General features: G+C 45.3%; 2 protein-coding genes across 4 annotated transcripts; both read right to left on the bottom strand.

The window, feature by feature from the left end:
• Positions 1-4,765: 4,765 nt before the first annotated feature.
• LOC125529930 (uncharacterized) lies at positions 4,766-10,119 on the bottom strand. Of its 3 annotated transcripts, none has more exons than XM_087545969.1 (8): positions 9,954-10,119; positions 9,744-9,863; positions 8,696-8,786; positions 8,067-8,167; positions 7,676-7,750; positions 6,512-7,063; positions 5,335-6,351; positions 4,766-5,237 (listed from the first exon to the last, which is right to left on the bottom strand). In XM_087545969.1, the coding sequence occupies exons 6-7, from the start codon at positions 7,053-7,055 to the stop codon at positions 5,336-5,338; spliced, it is 1,560 nt and encodes a 519-aa protein (XP_087402095.1). In that variant the 5' UTR covers positions 7,056-7,063; positions 7,676-7,750; positions 8,067-8,167; positions 8,696-8,786; positions 9,744-9,863; positions 9,954-10,119; the 3' UTR covers positions 4,766-5,237; position 5,335. The 3 variants fall into 3 exon arrangements, with proteins under 3 accessions (XP_087402095.1, XP_087402097.1, XP_087402096.1); XM_087545971.1 differs by having other exon boundaries at positions 6,512-6,999; XM_087545970.1 differs by lacking the exon at positions 7,676-7,750.
• A 1,189-nt stretch (positions 10,120-11,308) lies between these two features.
• LOC147977799 (beta-fructofuranosidase, insoluble isoenzyme 3-like) lies at positions 11,309-14,038 on the bottom strand. The gene is made up of 7 exons (XM_087545965.1): positions 13,766-14,038; positions 13,620-13,628; positions 13,129-13,522; positions 12,480-12,969; positions 11,961-12,364; positions 11,773-11,866; positions 11,309-11,675 (listed from the first exon to the last, which is right to left on the bottom strand). Exons 1-7 carry the CDS (start codon positions 13,935-13,937, stop codon positions 11,481-11,483), a joined length of 1,758 nt encoding a protein of 585 aa, XP_087402091.1. The 5' UTR covers positions 13,938-14,038; the 3' UTR covers positions 11,309-11,480.
• Positions 14,039-20,103: the final 6,065 nt, after the last annotated feature.

Raw genomic sequence — 20,103 nt, 5'->3', positions numbered from 1 at the left:
AATTTGGCATAAGAAAATAAAAATATAGGTCATAAGACTAGAAAATTTGCAATTTATGTGTATTTTACACTATGTTTTTACGTTTGTAATTTTACATAACATAAAATATTTTTTATGACGATTATATATTTTCTTACGGTCTCTTTTTACGTCAGAAATAAGACAGAACTTACGCAACGTAAAATTACGGTGCATTGATGGTAAAATAGAGGGGGTGAAAAATAACTATTCCTCACTCAGGGTGACGAATAGTCAATCCCTATATGTCTTTGTTTTTCTCATGGCTTTTCAGTACTATTATTGATGCAAATGGTATGATGCGTCAAACTTGATGAAAACGGACCTCACTAAATGTCCGGAGACACATGCAGCGGCTTGTTCGGACGCATTCTATCTCAAGTCAAGAGTAGAGCTCAATCTCATGTAAGAAATGCATGCATTTTGTGCATACCATTGCTATCTGATGGAACCTTTTTTCCCCTGCACAGTAAAATGCTCTGTTCAGCTAGTAACTTCTACTACCACACGTGATCATAATTCTTTTTATTATATGAATGACCTTTGTGAGCAAAAAATATCATTTCCTGGCAAAGTAATCTTTCTATATTAAAATAGAAACAAGTCATCGACACCAAAACAATCTACTTACAAACTCAATGGCAGCGGAGAGTTACCCTGCCAAAATATTGGAGTTGACTGATAGGCATGGCACGCATTTGGGTAACTCCCAAAAAATTTAGGGCTCTAGCCCAGCGGTAAGGACACATTGGTGTTCCTTTGAGGACCGGGGTTCGACTCCCATCGAAAGCAAATTTTCACGATCTCATATGGATGGGTTCCTTCTATAAAAAAATTGGATCCAAACCAGTTGTTTCTTTTGTTCCATTCATAACAGAAGTATGTCAGCTAGCGTAGAGTGAAAACCCTTGCTTTTTCGGTTGCTCCTGCTGATTTTGCGCCCATGAGCGTGATTCACGTGGCCACGACATCCCTTTTTTGTAAATTCACCCATGTTTTGGTATAACGGGTGCACACACAATCCAGAAGGGCCCGTAAATGCCCACATCACCTACGACGCCCCATCAGGCCATAGGGATCGCCATCATGTCGTAGTTACCGCCCCAGACGACGACCTCCGCCCGGTGCCGCTCCTCCAAGAAGAAGAGCATGGCACACTTTGACAATGGGGCCCACCATCATCTTGGAGATTGGACCCCGCAGCCGCATTGCGAGCATGACGGGGCACGAGAAATGCCGGGCCCGGGGAAGAAACCCTTGGCCTTTGCTTTCTCGAATGAACACAATCATAAATTTATTAAAATAGAAAACAAGTCAATGAGACTAATGGCAGCCGGAAGTTACCTTACCAAATTGTTGGCTTTAGCGATGGGTGAGGCATGCATTTGGATAACTCTTATGCCGCATGTAGTGGCCCGTAGTATCCAAGATGAATTCCAACTGTGGATTAGAGCCAAGATAGGTGGACTAGCGAGAGATGTAACGTAGCAAAGCTATAGATTGGTCCTGTGGACTGCGCTCTTTGCGCTGTGTAGTCATCTTGTAAATGTTCTATCGTCTCTCTTAAATGAAAAAGCGCGCAATGCTCTTCGGTAACTACGGGGTACCCCGAGCGTAACTATGGATGGACCAGCCCAAAAGGCCATGTCGGTAAGGTTTTTTATTCCAGAAACGGAAAAAAATCGGACATCACCAAAATATGTAAAAAAAATCAGAAATTTGGGACTTATTTCGGATTTTGAGTTTCAAAATTCAAAAATTACTAATGATTTTTAACCTAATTTAAAATTTTAGTTTGAATTTGGCTCGAAATTTCAGGTTTGCAAGTATTCTGGACTGAACTGAAATACGCAAAATTTCGTTGAAATTTTGAACCGTCGGTACGAAAAGAAACTACACTGGAATTCCTCTTCACAATTAGTACTACAACATCCAGAAGAAGCTAGTGGAGAGTGAAAACGCTTGCTTTTTCAGTTGCCCATGCTGATTTTGCGCCCAACAAGTGTGATTCACGCAGTCACGACATCCTTCTTTTGTGAATTCGCCTACGTTTTGGTATGACGGGCGCACACACAATCCAGAAGGGCCCATAAATGCCCACATCACCTATGACGCCCCATCGGACCATAGGGAACGTCACCATGTCGTAGTCACCGCCCTAGACGACAACCTCCGCCCGGTGCCGCTCCTTCAAGAAGAAGAGCATGGCACACTCTGACAATGCGGCCCGCCTCCATCTGGAAGATTGGCCCTTGCAGCCGCATTGGGAGCATGACGGTACGAGAAAGGCCAAGTCCGGGAAGAAGCCCTTGGCCTTTGCTTTCTTGAATGAACACAATCATAAATAAATTTATTAAAAACAGAAACAAGGCAACGAGACTAATGGCAGCCCGAAGTTACTTACCAAAATTTGGGCTTTACCCATGGATGGGGCATGCATTTGGATAACTGTCAAAATTTTGGATCCGAGCCAATTTTTTGTTGCCCCTCCCAATTTTGCGCACAGGGTGAAAGATTCGTGTGGCCGCGAGATCCTTTATCAACAAATTGGCGTCCCCCATGTTTTGGCATGGTGGATGCACGCACAATTCAGAGAGGCGATAAAATCCCGAAACCCCCTATGACACCCCATCGGCCATATGAATCACCACCATGCAAAAGTTACGACAAACCACCGCCGACCACCCCTCTGTCGTCGGCCACAGGCTCCGGACAAAGGTGCTGCTCCTCCGGGAAGACCACCCGCCACACTTTGACAGCCGGAGGGGGAAGCGGTGGCCGACAAAGCATTTTTCACGTGGCGGCTGCATAGGGTTGTGAAAAAACCCATGGCATTCGGACGTCGTTTGGCTTGGTGATTCTTCCCGACGAACGGCACCAAGTAGCAAGTAGGGTGTGTGCATCGCCTCGCCGGGCCGAGATTTCAATGGCCGTGTGATGCCGGAGATGGGAACGAGACAAGCACCAGCAGTTCACAGCACTCATTGCAGGGTCAGGTTTGAAACAGAAAGCTAGTACGTAAAATGCTTTGCAGGCCCAGTCCTTTACGTACGTGCAGCACAGCACTAGCCACCGATCCCATGGGGAAGGTGAGGGGTACTACTACTTTGAGTGGTCAGTTCCCAGAGCAGTACTACTAGCACGCAGCTTTACCCACTCCGAGTAGACTGCTGTCTGTGTGGCGTGTGAGACAAGGGAAAAGATTGATCCAATCTCTTTAATTTATACTCGTACGTATGTATGACCCAGATTGTTCTTTTGTACTGTACTAGTATAGTCCAAATGCATCCATCTTACTAGTGCATGCTACTCCCACACCCTCAGGCCCTTTCAAAATTCAAATAAGATGGCATTTTGTTGCTCAACTGGAAAATATCGATCATGCTTGTACTCCATTACCATCAGCTTCTTTCTAACTAGTACTTCCATACATCTACCTAGTGCTATATTTTTCTGCCATGTGTTCTAGAAATTGAAATGTGTGTCTCGATAATAATAATAAGAAAAATTGAACTTCTAACTCGACCTTTTAAAAAAGGATAGCTACTCATAGCCTTTTCCCAAAAGGAATAATCATTCTTTTCTAAAAAAAACAGATTTTAGGCCTCATTTAGTATGAAGGATTTTCATAGAAAAAACATAGGAGCAAGGATTCCGTAGCAGAATTTTCTAGAGATGCATCCGGTTTGTAGGGTACATGTACATGAATTTCATAAAAATACTATTCATTTCTCATGTTTTCAGAGGAAACGACGCGCCCACTCAAAGCTCTTCTTTTTGCGTAGAAACAAGGCAAGAAATTTTTTTAGGATCCTACCAAATTTCCGTACTACTTTTAATTCCTACGTTTTGATTTCCTCCAAGTTGAATGAGTCCTTAAAGGCTTAAACCAAAGGATATTAGATCGAGTAGTCAAATTCCCCACCCTATAAAAAGACTAGTCAAATTTGTAGGAGAAAATCCTGCATTTAACATCTTTTCTAACAGCGTGAAACATTTCCCCTTTTTTCTCAAATATCTCTGAGTTGTTCACTTGATCTTGTCAAGTTAAAGAAAAAGAAGTTGTTCACGCTCACTAACTATTGTCTCTTTCCATTTTTGTTACATGCAGGTGGTATGTCTACAATTTTCTGTTCATAGTTAGAGCATCTACAGCCGTATATGACAAATATGACCCCTTAAACGTCCACGGATGCGTCCGGACGTGTCCGCGGGCAGTGACCGGACACTCTTTAAACTAACACAACTGCATCCGGACATCTCATATTAGATTCTCAAATCCATTTTTCTGCCATGTGTTCTAGAAACTGAAATGTCCGCATCGTCCGGTGCTTGCACGGCTACATCGTCATCTCCTCCTCGTCCTCCGACGCTCCGACGTCGACCCACCTCCTGCTACGGACACCTACAACATCTTTTCTAACAGCGCAAAACATTTTCCCCTTGTTTTTCAAATATCTCTCGGTTGTTCACTTAACAAGAACAAGTTAAAGAAAATGAAGTTCTTCACGCTCACTAACTATTGCCTGCTCTCTTTCCGTTTTCGTTACATGCAGCTGGCATGTCTACAATTTACTCTTCACAGTTAGCATCAAGTCTTGTGTGTGCTTGTTTTTTTCTCCTTCTGAGCAACCTGGACTTTGTAGTTCTAAACATGCTCCAAAAGTTAGCGTTCACGATTCAAATAAATCCTGGTGTGTTATATCTGTGTTTCTGAACCAACCATATCAACAACACCCCTGTCCTGTCCTGAATATCATCAGTTATACAGTTTTAGTGTTCTGAACTAGTATTTGAAAAATATGAGACGATTTCAGACAATATGTCTCTGCAATATTATTATGCTTACAGTTGCTCACAAATTATAAGAGTATATGCTCCGGCTCGGAACTTCGAGCAAGTACCCTCGCCAAAAAGAAATTACTTCCAGTAAGTAGCACTAACCGACGTTGTTCAACATTCACAGTTGTAAATTCCCCTGTGAACACAACTAAATATAGTTCCAGCCTCCAAATAAAAAACAGAGTTTTTCACAAATTTCACACAGCAGTTGCTCACAATTTTCAACCTATTGCTGGTTGGTTACATGATTAGTGCACACTTGCATCTCAGCTTGCAGCCTGATGTTGTTTCTCAACTCCCAAGGAACAGCTTTCTTCAAGTACTACTGATGTTGTTCAGCCTTCACAGTACATGGGGCAACGTGAGCTCCGGCCACACTACAAATGCAACAATGGTGGTTCAGTAAACATGCATGAGACAATCTAGAGAAACAACAGTTCGAAAGTTTCATGGGGATCATATTCAGTCGACTACCTTAGTTCAGAGAGTCAGTAGACGGGGCCTTCGCAGATTCTGCATTGTCAGGAGAGGCAATTAATTCTTCTAGTGTGCGGAACCTCTTGTGATCGGCTGCCGGTTCTTCCACGGGCCCCTTGCGACGTTCATGCTTCAGTTGAAACCTAGGACTTGTCCTAGGAATGCCAGTATGGTAGTCCTTCCTAGCATGTTTCACCTTGCCCCTCACCAGCTCTGCATCAGCACCATCAGAGGTCAGAGCCTCAGCTGGCAGCTCTTCCACAGGCCCGTTACGACATTCACGCTTTGTTTCAAACCTAGGACTTGTCCGAGGAGTGCCGGTATGGTAGTTCTTCCTAGAATGTTTCACTTCCCCTCTCACCAGCTCAGCATCACCACCTTCAGAGGTCAGAACCTTGGCTGGCATTTCTTCCGCAGACCCGTTATGACATTCACGCTTCGGCTCAAACCTAGGACTTGTCCTAGGAGTGCCAGCAGGGTAGTTCTTCCTAGGATGTTTCAGCTTCCCTCTCACCAGCTCCACGTCGCCAACTTCAGAGGTCCGTGCCTCGGCCGGCAGCTCTTCCACAGGCCCGTTATGATATTCATGCTTTGGTTCAAACCTAGGACTTGTCCGAGGAGTGCCGGTATGGTAGTTCTTCTTAGGACGTTTCACCTTCCCTCTCACCAACTCCGCATCGCCACCTTCAGAGGTCAGAGCCTCGGCTGGCAGCTCTTCCACAGGCCCGTTATGACATTCACGCTTCGGTTCAAACCTAGGACTTGTCCCAGGAGTGCCGGTATGGTAATCCTTCCCAGGATGTTGCATCTTCTCTCTCACCAGCTCCGCGTCGCCACCTTCAGAGGTCAGTGCCTCGGCTGGCAGCTCTTCCAGAGGCCCGTTCCGACATTCAGGCTTCAGTTCAAACCTAGGACTTGTCCTAGGAGTACCGGTGTGGTAGTTCTTCCTGGGACGCTTCACCTTCCCTCTTACCATCTTTGCATCGCCACCTTCAAAGGTCGGAGCCTTCAGAACTGTAGAAGTCGGGCATGCAGAAGGTGAATGTTAATTTTTTTTTTCTGAGAAGGGTGCTGTTAACTTCAAATAATAATAATTTGTTGCAATGTTTGCATGATATGGACTGTTTGCAAGATAAACACACAACTGTACTGAGAAAGGGATAGAGGAATATACTGGGGAACGGCGCTGATGTGGGAGTGCGAGGACAGTTGTGCGATTCAGCCATATCAAGAGGTGCTTTTTCAGTAACCAAAGGCGACGCTGTAGCTTCCAAACCATTTCCAGAGTCAGCAGCTTCTTGACTTCCTTCAGTAGCTGCAACAAGCACAACCTTCACATCTTGGCTTCCTTCACGAGCTGCAACAAGCACAACTTGCACATCTTGGCTTCCTTCACTAGCTACAAGAAGAGGTTCTTTTTCCGTAACCAAGGACGATGTGGTGGCTTCCAAAGCATGTCTGCAATCAGCAGACTCTTGTCTTCCTTCACTAGCCGCAGCAAACACAACCTGCAGATCTTGCCTTCCTTCACTAGCTGCAACAAACACAGCCTGCACATCTTGGATTCCTTCACCAGCTACGACATGCATAGTCTGCCTATCAAGCGACGCCGCCCGGTGCTGAGTTGCAATATGATCCTCCTGAACAGTCTCGTCATCGCTGCTGCTCAAGTCAATAATATCATGATCACTCAGATCTATGAAATCTATTACAGTCATTTTGTGGCCTGAAATAGTAAAATTGCGTGAGCAATGATTAATGAAGAATGGTGCAGGAATAAAAACAAGCTGAAGCTATATCCATCCATCAGACATTTCACCCCTAAGGGAAAAGAAACAAGTAGCAAGGATAATAAAAATAACCAAAGTCACCTACCCTTTTTAAGAATCGAGATATTTGAACATTTATGTAGCTATTATAACATGAATGGCTCTTTAACTTGGAGCACCGGCCATGAACTCTCTTTTTTAGTACATGTGGTAAAAAAACAATGAATGTACTATCGAAGACAAATGCAGTAAGATTATTTTCATATAACCCGTCATATATATTTTAATGTGCAAATTCAAATAACTCTGAATCCAGAGCTCTAGCGGTTGCTTTGATTCCTACATATCCATTTAGTATATCTTGATTGAAAATGAAGCTATCATTTCCTTCTGTATATTGCTAAATGAATAGATTTCACAAGAGGTCGAGAAGCTCGAGTAGTAGTAAGAATTAGAGTTCTTCCTCAATTATGGATTTTTTTCACATAGCTCGGGTCAATTAGCATCTCCATGTGTTGAGTTAAAAAGTAACGGCGACGTTGCTAAAAATCGAACAAAAATGGCTTTACCGGATCCAAGTGTGACCAAACTGTCGCTTTCTTGATCGTATCCACTAGAATGAGGCTATTTGTGAATCTTGAGACCTGAATTTGATATAACCTTTAGGATAGCAAGAGCTGGAGCTGTTGTAAATAGTACAAGCGCTTGAAGTTGTAATGAGTGCTAATGCAAAAAACTCATTGTAATGCAAAATAATAAGAAAAGAGAAAAAAATAACATTGAATCCTACAGAAAAAGATCATTGGATGATATTATCTAGGTTCACAGTTTTGAGACATAGGAAAGGATAATGTTTGTACAAGTCTTCATTAACAAGAATAATGGGTCAAAAAAATTCAAACAACATTTGTTTCACCAGCAATGAATAATGACAAGGCATGTAAGGCAAGACCAGACTACCTTCAGCTCAAATTTCATCCTTGCAATAACTTGAAGGCCAAGGTTCTTAGCTTTCACCCCATTGACTAGTGCAATTGCAGCAGCACCATCACTGTACAGTGCTGGAAGATAAGAAAGGCACTGCAGTTACACTTTAATGTAACATCGCTTCGCTTAATTCATCTTAACCGTGCAAAAAAGAATAAAATTTGAGCTCTGAAATAATCTAGCTCTTCAGTACTCTCTTAAGATGACACAGAACAGACCGATGATTTATACTACTGAATATATACAACATTGTTTGGCTGAAGCTCTGAAATAATCTAGCTCTTCAGTACTCTCTTAAGATGACACAGAACAGACCGATGATTTATACTACTGAGTATATACAACATTGTCTGGTCATGTAAAAATAAATCTACAATGCTAGACCAAGCAGTATCATAAATCTGAATGAAAGTGTTATGTTAACAAATACTGAATAGCGGCACTTTAAGCACATAGCTCAATTCTAGTAGCTGGATGTTTTTATTCAGGATTATGGTACCATACTGGAATATTGCTGTTTAAACTATTTTGCAAAGTTACCATCTAAGTAAATATCCATATAAAGAAGTAAAACAAATAACAAGGGTACGAAAATTGCAAACCTTATATATAGTAGATAGAAGAAGTGCCAGCAGTTACAGGCCCATTCTTCTTAAACGCTGGCCCAAGTTTCCTCAGTTTCACTGGATCAATCTGCACACGTAGATGACCAGAGAAACCATGAAGAAGCAGTATGGAAAAAAAAAGGTATGCTGATGGTTATGTATTTGCTTTGTCTTGATGTGTTATTCTTCTGTGTACCACAAAACTATATTGAATCTGTAAGTCAAAACGGGACCATGTTGGTCTATCAATAAAAATGAAACCACGTGCAGATGACATTGAAGAAATTCAACACATTCCACAAATTTAGTAATCTGTAAGTTCAACACTAGTATAAGCTGACTACTGGATTTTCAACTAACCCCTGTTTAAGAATGGGGATACTAATATCATATCAACGAAACAACTATCTTTCCTTAATTAACTGCTATTTTCGCCTTTGCATTGAGAGCCTCTCCGACTTTGAAGGACCGGCCATGATGAACTCTCTTCACTTAATACACGTGGTAAAATATTAAACGGTGGAATTACTGTTAATGACAAATGCATTAACATTATTTTCATGCAGCCAATCACAAACATCCCACATGTATTTTAGCATGCGAATTTGAAGAACTCCGATTGTAAAAATCTAGAATTTTCTGCAAGATTTGTTCACAGCAGTTCGTCAATCGAAGTTGAAGACGCGCCTGGTTGGCGGAGAAAACTTTGATGATTGCAATTTAGCTCATTTAGGAGAGCAGCAGGCTCGTTCGTCGCTAAACCTTACTTTTTTTTCTCTGCCCTTGGCCAAGTACTTTGGCTGAAAGGTGTGCTTAGCATAAACAAATCATACTCCTACAGTTAACTAGTACCACCACCAATGTCAGGAGATCTCTGTTTTACTGTTCAACATGCTACTAGTACGGAGTACTAGTTTAAGCTGACTTGGGTGGGAATGGGATCAGTGAGCTCTCGAACGCTACGAGGAAAGATTTCGCAAATCGCAAAGAGGCCATCTGAAAAGAAGAAATCTGGAAGAGAAAGGCGCAGGCGGAGGCAGCAGACCTTGGTTCCTCTGCTTCCCCATCTCACCCCACCTTCAGGCTACTTCCTTGCTCGCTTCGCCCCCCTCCCCTCCGCTTGGCCTCCAACAAAACGGCCGGGAATCAAAGCGCGATCGGTGCTCTGCAAGGAGACCAGCAGAGATCGTTGAGCGGCGACGAGCAAGAACCAGCTTAAAATCAGCTCCAAGAAAAGAAAGACGGGGTTCCTCACCCGCGGGACGGATCGAGCGGAGGCCTTCGCTCTGCGCCCACGGCAGCGCGGTCCACCGGAGGAGGAGGAGGACGGCGAGCTGATCTGGTGGGGTGGGGGATGCTCTCCGAGGGAGCCACGGGAGGATGATCACGTGGGGGTTCCTGCGCCGTGGGACCCACCGAGATCAGTGGGCAGGCCCAACAAAAAGAACATGGGAATATCTTTTTGACAATTAATATTTGTTGACCACAGTAAGTTTAGTTCATAAGCATGATAAATCGACTCTCAGTTTATTTTTTGTCAAAAAAATTGCCGTGCTTGCTAACTAAGCTTGTCATCCTCGCGTCAACTAAAATCACCATATAAACGTTCAATCTACCATGGTCAAATCCCGAACGTTCATAATTTATCAATCCCGAACGTTCATAATCTACCATGGTAAGCAAGTGATGATCTTTAAGAATTAGACTTGCATGGACAGATATGTAGTAACTCCAAATTTTACCGGACCTTGAAGTTTTTTCATACTTCATTGAATTTCCATGAAGTTCCTACGCACATAAGGGAAAACAAGTAATTGTGCTTGTCTTGCAATTAGTAGTAGGTTAGTCCAAATACATATCAAAGTTTGCATAAAAAATAAGATAGTGGCATGAAACATACAAAAAAAAATATAGATACGTCGGAAACTTATCAAGGGCGAGATGTGGCAAGATGCTCACATGTCGCAGAGGTGGTAGGCTGGATGGGATGGCAGGGCCATGGGTTTGGGAGGGGGAGACTGCTGCCAAAAGCCGTGCTCCGACTGAGGCTGGAGTCGTCAATGACGGCGCCTACAGGCACCCTTTTTCCTTGTTGAAGGCATTGATGTTGCGGCCCTCCCTTACTAAATTCGGTCTTCCTTGGACTGAAATAATATGTTAGCATGCATCCACGCTGCTTGAGCACCTTTTTCTCAACTGAGAATATTATCATGCTTGTACAATATTATCAAGGGCTATGCTCAAGGTCAGAGCTTCATATAAGTAGCACTAATAACTGATTATGTTCAACCTTCATATAGCTCCAGCCGTCATGTACCAAACCACATACTCCGCAGAAATTTTACGTTACAGTTGCTCTCACAAATTTCAACCTATTGCTGTTTAGTTACATCTCAGCTTGCAGCCAGGATGAGAAGAACAAACATTTATTTTTCTTAACTGACAATTAAATAACACTACTTATGTGCCTTTTTTATGTACATCAAAACAACACCTTAGAAAATGTGCATGTCAAAACAAGTTAGAAATCTCTTGGAAATATTTAACTGGAAGTTCACCAGCAGCTTGTCGAACAAAGAGGGACATAAACTGATCTGCAATTCTTCAAGGCGAAAATGGACTCATCCACCAAAACCTTTATTCATTCCCATGTTTCCGTGGGCAGCAAGTGTACAACTACATTTTTAACTTCAGCCTCTCCTAATTAATCCATCTCATTTAAACTAATAAGCTGGCTAGCTACGGCTAGGCTACTTCTACTCCTCGATCGTCCAGGCTGCTGCTACTGCTCCAGCAGCTTGTTCATCATGGGGGTCTTCATCTCCCACGCGTGCAGGTTGGTGACCTTGATGTCCGACTCACCGTTGTTGAAGACGAAGAGGTGCGCGTCGTCGCCGATGGCTTTCCTCGGGTAAACCCTCGTCAGGATGCACGTCTTTCCGCCGGCCCCGAAGCTCTCCACCACAGAATGGTCAATCTGAAATGAAGTTCGCGACATGCCTTAGACCCCTCTTTCAACGGTTTAATCCACTCCAGAGCATACACTGATCATGTGGTTACATATATACATATACCAATGTTCTGAGGGCGATCTTCTTGGTCTTGGCTATGTCGACGTTGACAAAGCCGGCGAAGGTCGGCCTGTAGATCTGTGACTCGTACGATGACCTATTTGATAGTGACCATTGGGAATTACTGTTGGATCTGGATGCACGGATAATCCAACATTGCAAGTTTTATACTACCATGTAATGTGACTTACCTTGTCGGGTCATTACACATGAGGATGGCGTAATTGGTGTCGTTGGTCTTGAACACCCTGAAGAAGACGGCTGTCCTCTCCTCGAGGTCGTCGGAGGCCAGCAGCCAGAGCCCGAACGGCCCAACGCCGCCCTTGACGTGCGAGTTGAACTTCTTGCATAGCCCCTGTGCGTCGGTCCGCCACGCCAGGTCGAACTTCTCCGCTTTGTCCAGGTCCCTGATGGCGAACGCCGCCTCCACGTCTGACTGCACGGATTTGAAGCCGGTGATCTCGAAGTACTCGCCGCCCTTGACGGCCTTGTTGCTGACATTTACGTGCTTTGAGCGCAGCGACTTGACCTCCTCCACTGGCCATTGGATCAGCTGTCTCCCGCTTCGCGATAGGAAGATCTTCCTTGGTATCGCCTGAGAAAATCAGCAACAACAATACGTCTCGATCTCAGGCTCTCAGCACATACAGTGGAAAACATACTAGCAAAAGTAATTTTGTTCATGTGCAAGCGTAGCTAGTTCCAGTGACCTGGATGCCGGCCCAGCCCTTGTGGCGGTCCTCGGTAACGGTGTCAGACTCATTGGCCCAGCCCCAGAGCACTCGGCGTCTCTTGGCCGGGTCGAAGAAGGACTTGGAGGCGTAGAAGTCACCATAGTCGTAGCGGAGGTCGTAGTCATTGTCCAGGAAGGCGTGGTCGGGGGTGTACCTCTCCTTGTCGTGGTCGTATGTGCCAATTGTGTAGTAATCGTATCGTGTCAGTTCTAGACTCACCTTGAGCACGTACTTGACCTCCTTGGCCACAACACGGTCGTGCAACTCCACGATGTCCACACCACTCTGGTGGTTACGGCTGCCTCCGGCTACCGCCACAGGGAAGAAGTCAGGGCACTCCCACATTCCTGTGAGTCCCGCGTGCAATGAGTGGCGCGCCTTGACCCACTTCTTGAAGTCTCGGCTCCGGTACAACACCGCGATCCCCCTCATGTTCTCCTTGGTGCCCACCACCAACCTCCAGTGTCTGCACATATATCAGGTACAACATATATTCTTTATGCATACTCACAACACAATATATAGTTTTGGGGGGGGGGGGGGGGGGGCACCGCCCCCTCCCCCCAAGCTCTGGGCCAACTTGTGAAGAAAATTTGTTCGGAGGACGAAAATAAAATGTACATACCCGTCGGGTCCGTACCACGCTGTGGTGGGATCACGGAAAGCGCTCGCGTTGATGCCGTGGTCGGGGCTGATGATTGGATTGTAATCGGGCTTGACCCACTGCCGGAGGTATGGGTCGGAGAGGTTGGCCGGGTACGCGACGTTCTGCACCTGGTTCTTGTGGGGGTCGATGCCGGTGTACATGATGACAGGGACGCCGTTGGGCAGCAGTGTGGCGGAGCCCGACCAGCAGCCGTTGACGTCGAAGGGCATGGTCGGGTAGATCGCAGGCTCCAGCGCCACCCAGTGAATGAGGTCGGTGGAGACGGAGTGCGCCCAGATGATGTTCCCCCACACGGCGCCCTTGGGGTTGTACTGGTAGAAGAGGTGGTACAGCCCCTTGTAGTACATCGGCCCTGCATCCATCCATCCGCACGTAGGTAGGTTTAGATACATGCCATGCAAGCAAATATCCACTCTAAGTTAGTTAGTTACTACACGTACGTTACGTACCATTGGGATCTGATTGGTTGTTGCGTCGTCATGTGAAGGGAAGTAGGTCAATGCCATGCAAACAAAGGAGACGAGGAATGAGTAACACAAAAAAGTGCTCCACAAACACGCAGACGTAGATAGATGGAAAGAAAATACGTAGGCACCATTGATCCAGTGCTTGGGGGGCTGGAAGTGGTAGCCGGTGCGCAGCTCCGTGGCGACCTCCTTGGCCTCCAGCGACTGGAGCTCCGGGTAGACGACGTGCGACGCGTGCGCCGCCGTCCAGCACAGCAGCGACACGACGATCGCTAGCGCCAAGGCCGCCGCCGTCCCCATTCCCTCTCCTCTTCTCTGATCGAGCACCCACCACTCGTACGTACGAGACTAGAGTAGCCTGAAGGAGACGTAGGAGATGAGTGAGTGAGCAATGCGATTGCGGTGTGTGGGTCCGTACGCCGGTACGCAGGGGTATACGTATATATAGTCGGGTTTGGATAAGCAGTCCACATGGGATGGACTGAGGAGGCACTGAGATCCTTCCCTAGGATGGATGGATTCCACGTGGTGGCCGTGCTGTATTGACAGTCAAAGACGACGTGGATAAGAACGCACACATGGAATGGAGCGAACCCAGGTCCTAGTATTCCACAGGGTCAGGGTGGACCGCCGGCGCGCATGGATAGGCCACGGGCTCTCCTCTCCTAGCTACCTAGTAGTGGATGAACCAGCCAGCCGGCGGTACGATTTGACCGTACGTGTCACGACGCCCGGATGCATGCATGTATATCCGCTGGTCCACGGCGAACGTCGCCGCGGCGTGCTGCTGCTTTGGATACGGCGACCGCCTAGCCGCCGTAGGTGGATAGAGGTACACGATGTTTATAATGGGTTAACTTAACTCCGCACGTGCCCCTCCGTTTAATAAATGTAAATTCCGTACGTGTAATAGCTTAGAACTTGATTGATTCGTAAAACACCATCAAACTATCCTAGGCACGTGCTCAATCTGTGATGTTGAAGATGAGTGTTTTTCATTGATTTAGTTTTGCCAAAAAAACAAAGAAGTCGAATGAATACACACATGTGCTAGCATCAATGAATAATGTCGGATTCAGAGGGCCATGTTTGATTTACATGATTTTTATCAGAATTCTTTGACAAAACGTCGATAAAACTCAGTCCACCCAAGAATACTCTAGCCAGCCAACTCTTAATGGCTTCAATTTTGGCCCCATCCACTTCAACTCCCCGTGAAGTTTTCCGCACAAAAAAAAAACTCCCTATGAAGTTACAATATAGCCACGGAAGCCCTACTCGACCAATTCAAAATATGGATCTTTTTAAATACAAATAATAGTTGCACCAAGATGGCCTTTCGCCCCCGCGTCGCTCCCCTGGGGCTACTCGGGTGGCGACTAGTCCAATAATGCTACACGTACGAAGGATTACGGGGTGTTATGGGGGCTGATTCAACGTGGCCATTAATGATTGGGGTTAGTTGTGGAAGCGGACCCACCCTATGAAAATCAGGGGGATGAACGTTTAGTAAATTGGAAGGAGTTTGTAAAGCCCCGTAACTATTCGTACAACTAGCATTTTTGCGACTAGTCCAGTCTCCGCCACACCTCTCCTTTCCTTCGCCCACCTCGTCGTCGCTTGAGAGGGTTGCCAGGCTCGCCTCTCGGGCTCCTGAGGGCGGCGGCGGCGGTGGGGCCTCCTTCGAGTGTTGCTTGCGGTTGCAAGGGTGGCGCGCTCCTGTTGTCTATCTAGTGCAGCAGAGTTCATTCCTGGTGACGGGGTGGCTGACCCGGTGAACATCAACGGGTGGGCAGTGCTTGGGCTTCAAATCGCACAGATCTGGGGCATGAGGGCCATTGGATGCCTCGGCCTGAGTGTGTGCACAGTCGGCCAGGAGAGCTGGGTGGCTTCAACTAGGGTCCGACCACCCATTCTCGGCGGCGGTTGCAGTCCTCCGTCGTGTCTAGGATGGCTCTGGCTGCTTCTTCCCCCTACTTGTCTTGGTCAGCTATTGTTCACATCAAATCCCACAGGTTTTTCTGTTGGGCTTGTTTTCCTCCTTCCTTCAGATCGGGATTTCCTCTGGGACAAGCCGGCCTCAGTGGCGTCGTCTTGGGTGGTGGGTTCGCCGATGATTCAGTGTCCCTAGGTTAGGAGGCGGCCACAAATGTTGGGACTGTAGTCACCGTTTGCCGGAACCAGCAGTGGCGATTGCTACCACCACGGTCATCATTTGTCGGATCCGGTGTTAATTTTGGATGGAACTGTTTTCTTTTTTGCTTCAACTACATTGGGAGGTTTTGTTGCTTAGATTTTGTGCTGCAACACGGCGGTGCTAGTCGACGATGGTGGCAGCCGGAGCCGGTGACGTGGGGGATGCTGCAACCATGGTGTTTGTGCACTGGAACCGGACGGTGTTAGAGACACAAGGGCGACCATGCCGCAATCCCGACGGTCGCGAGGCAGGGGAAGGCAAGTGACAGCACGCTAGTGTTGTCAGATGTGAATAGTGTAAATGCTGCTTTTGTAATTCCAGATGTGAATAGTGTCAATGCTGCTTTTGTAATTCTAGATATGAATAGTGTCAATGTTGCTTTTGTCCTTTTACACTATTCATACTAGATTTCACATCTTTATTTCTCAATATGCGTTTCGAGTATGGATCCGAAAATTTTAGGGGTTGTAGTCACATTCATTGTGAACATTCACATTTTTCTTTTCTTTTTTTGAAAATTTAAAAACATTTTTTCTCAATGTGCGTTTTGAGCTGGGAGCACCGCGATACTTTCACTTGGTTCCCTGGCTGCTTCATAACGCGCGTCTCTCGGCCAAACGCATCGGCAGAAGATTCATGGCAGGAAGTACGGGGCCAAGCAAGCACGCCGTGATTGAGCTCGCGGCACTCCTCGACGCGGCAGGACGTGTTGCCATCACACGGGTAGCAAGGGAAGCTGGCGGAGGCAGGCGGCCGGTTGCCTGGTGGAGTCAGATATGCGGCGTAGGATTGTGAAGAAATTGTTTGTGCGGCGTCGTCGTGGCCAAGGACTAGGGAGTCATGCGACGCACATGATAGACGTATTCATATGCGTATGGATAAATTAGAACCATTATTATATTAGAATCTATAACATGTGAAAGAACTACCTAAAATTACCAGAATGTCCTTGGGCTAAAATCAAGACTGATTCTCGTTAAAGTCGGCAGTATAATGTATCGTAAAAAATCCCTGAAGAAAATCCCTCCCCATCAGTCCACCCAGTGAAGGAGCTCGCTGCCTGTACCAAGAACCTAAACTCATTGCTCATTACATGCAAGTTCTAATGAAGCCTCTGAAGCCCGGCCAAGCCCCAAGGACCAAATTCCTCGTGAAACACTTACTCTATGTGCCCAGAACAGTCTATCGCATTCTGACGAGTACAATGAATCCTATCAAATGCCACGACTCATCTGATGAGGAAATAGTTGGCATCATGAATAATCTGCTATTCAATATCATTCATAGCATTCCTGTCAATTAATATGATTTCTTCATGAGGACTCTGACAAATGTTGCACTCTCTCCGTTTGAGTTGAAGCCTTATGCTCCTTGGATTATGAGATTTCTCAGAATAAGGTCTTCACTCAACTACAAGGTTGGTTTTCAGAATCAGCTCAGCTACCTGCCCCCGATTGAAGTCCTCAAGCAGACTTATACCTCAACTGATGAAAAAGGGAAGGCACATGTTGTCATTGATGAAGGCATTCGTCCATTGGATGGTCAGTTTCACAAAACTGCATCTTATTCCACCAATGATGACTCTGCCACTCATGACTCTGCTGCAAATGCATCCAAGTCAAATCCTCAAGCCACAGCTCCCAGGGTGATGACTGACCGTGAGCTACTTCTTAGTCTTCACCAGAAGGTGGATCGTAATAATAAATGTGTTAAGCGTCAGTTTGGTTCAATTCTTCACAACATGACTGCTAAACATAATGCAGTAAAGAAAAACCATTACTACCTCCATGAAGTTTTCGGTCGCACCTGGGCTGTCTTATCACGTCTGTATGGTGAAGAAAATCTGAAGCAAATGGGTCTCAAGGAGAACTTTTACTGGTCTGCACCTCCACCGAAGAAATTCAAGAAGGTCAAAGTTCCTACCTTGGTGGCCAGCTCCTATTCTTCATCCCGCGACATCGACGAGTATGAAGACTTAGACGACACTGCGGCTGGCCCTACAATGACAAACGGCCCCAACAACGCTGGCGCTCCTCCATCAATTTGATATTCTTCAGGGGCGTTAGTCCTTATTTTCGATCCTTTTGGTCATTCGATGACAAAGGGGGATAAATTTGAGTCTTCAAGCGGGTCTACCTATATGGTCATTTTTTTAAAGTTACAACTCTCATTCTTTCAAAGACTTTGCTGGATCGAGTTGTAACCTTAAACTTTATGGTGGTCTAATATTTTGCCTGAGTTTTTCTGCATGTTTATTCCTCATTAATGTTAATGCATGCATGCTGAATTACATCAGTCACCATATTTCATCATGCATTTCAAATTCTTCATATTATATGTTAAATGCGGTATGAATTACAAGATATAGGGGAAGATCTCCATAATTCTACTCTTCAAAGTGTGCATTGCTTTAAAAGCAAATTCCTCACTATGCACATCTTCAGGGGGAGTTCCTCTATATCTTGCAATCAAATTCCTCAATATCAGTATTTACACTTCATATATTTATCCCCGATGAAAACTTAACCTATATTGTCATCAATCACCAAAAAGGGAGAGATTGTAAGTGCATCTAGTGCCCCTTAGTGATTTTGGTGTACTGAAGACTTATAGGTTAAGGGACTCACGCGTTTGTGAGTGTACACAGGTCTATAAGTATATGAGGAGTTTGATATTTACAGAGAAAGTCGACCCCAAAAAATGAAGTTCTTCAACTGAAGACTTTGTATTTCTAAAGACTTTGAAAGTGAAGAAATTGATGTAATCCTGAAGACTTGGTATTCATTTGAGGAACATGAAGTATGAAGACTTTTGTTTTCATAGTTTTATTTTCTTTTTCTTGAGTCATAGGAAACACCGTACTGTTAAAGGGGTCGAGGAAATACTAAGAAAAATTTTCCATGTGATGCTCAACTCAAAATCCTACACCTATCAATCCCTTCGAGTGAAGCCATTGGAAATCTCATACAGTTCGGTCAATTTCTTCAGTGACAGAGACGAAGTTCTTCTGGTCTTTGAGTAATTTGTTCTGACTGAGGAGTTAGGAATTCGCCAGTGTGGATTGGTTACACGGTGAGGAACATGATAGCCCTGAGGATTTGATACTCAAAATTCCGACCGTTGCTGTGCTATGTGCCAGTTGTCCCAAAATATCTACCCACCTAACGGTCATATCATTGAAGGGCATTTATGTCTTATCATGTCGGGCTGCTCCCTAGGCTATAAATAGCCGCCCCCTATAACCACTAGCTGGTTGGCTACTCCGAGAGAAACTGACACTTGTCATTTGAGAGCATCCCATCCTCCGAGGACTTTGAGTGGAAATCATCAAGTGAGGAAAACCCAAACTCAAACACCTACAAACCCCAAGTGATTGAGCATCACTGAAGAGATTGATCCTGCGTGGATCCGACGCTTGTTACCTTCGAAGACTGTGCATCTTCCAGACGGTTAGGCGTCATGGTCTAGAGCATCCAAGAGGAAATTGTGGATAGCCGAGTGACCGAGTCTGTGAAGGTTTGGAAGTCATCTGAAGACTTACCATGAGTAATTGGGCGAGATCTGTGTGACCTTAACTCAAGGGGAATACGGTGAGAACTGGGTGTTTTGGACTAAGTGTCCTTGACTGGGTGTCCGGGACTGTGTGTCCTCGAGTATAAATACTCAGCCGCTCCAACCAGACGTACAACTGAGACAACAGTTGGAACTGGTCTACCAAATCATTGTCTTCACCGAGCTTACTGGTTCTATTTCCTCAACCCTTCCATTTCCTCTTATCTGTGTTGTGTGCTTGTTCATAACTGTTTGAAGACTTTCTCTATTTCCTTAGTTCAATTTCTTCAGTCCGTTTGTCTTATCCTGTGTTTACGCTTTCTGTACTCTGTGCTTGTTTACATTTCTTAATGAAGACCATGCTCATGCTCTGTTAGGTTTACTTCTGAATACTTATTCCGCTGCAAGTAGTTCTTCACTCAGGAATTTTCTCACCCTGAAATTCTTCAGTGAAGAATTCATAAAAATCGCCTATTCACCCCCTCTAGTTGATATAACGCACTTTCATATCCCCAGCCCATCAGGGTTCAAATCCTGGTGCTCGCATTTATTCCTGGATTTATTTCAGGATTTCTAGCGATGCGCATTTAGTGAGAGGAGACGTTCCCATCGACGACGAGGCGCCTACGGTGACTTCGTAAATCTCAAGATGATATACCGACTCAGTCTTTCGAAGGTGCTCATAGGGGTAGGGTGTGTGTATGTGCGTTCATAAGG

The sequence above is a fragment of the Triticum urartu genome, chromosome 3A (assembly GCF_056163025.1).
Source record: "Triticum urartu cultivar PI428250 chromosome 3A, HENAU_Tu73, whole genome shotgun sequence".
Classification (NCBI taxonomy): domain Eukaryota; kingdom Viridiplantae; phylum Streptophyta; class Magnoliopsida; order Poales; family Poaceae; genus Triticum; species Triticum urartu.
This window is presented reverse-complemented; position numbering and strand designations above follow the sequence as displayed.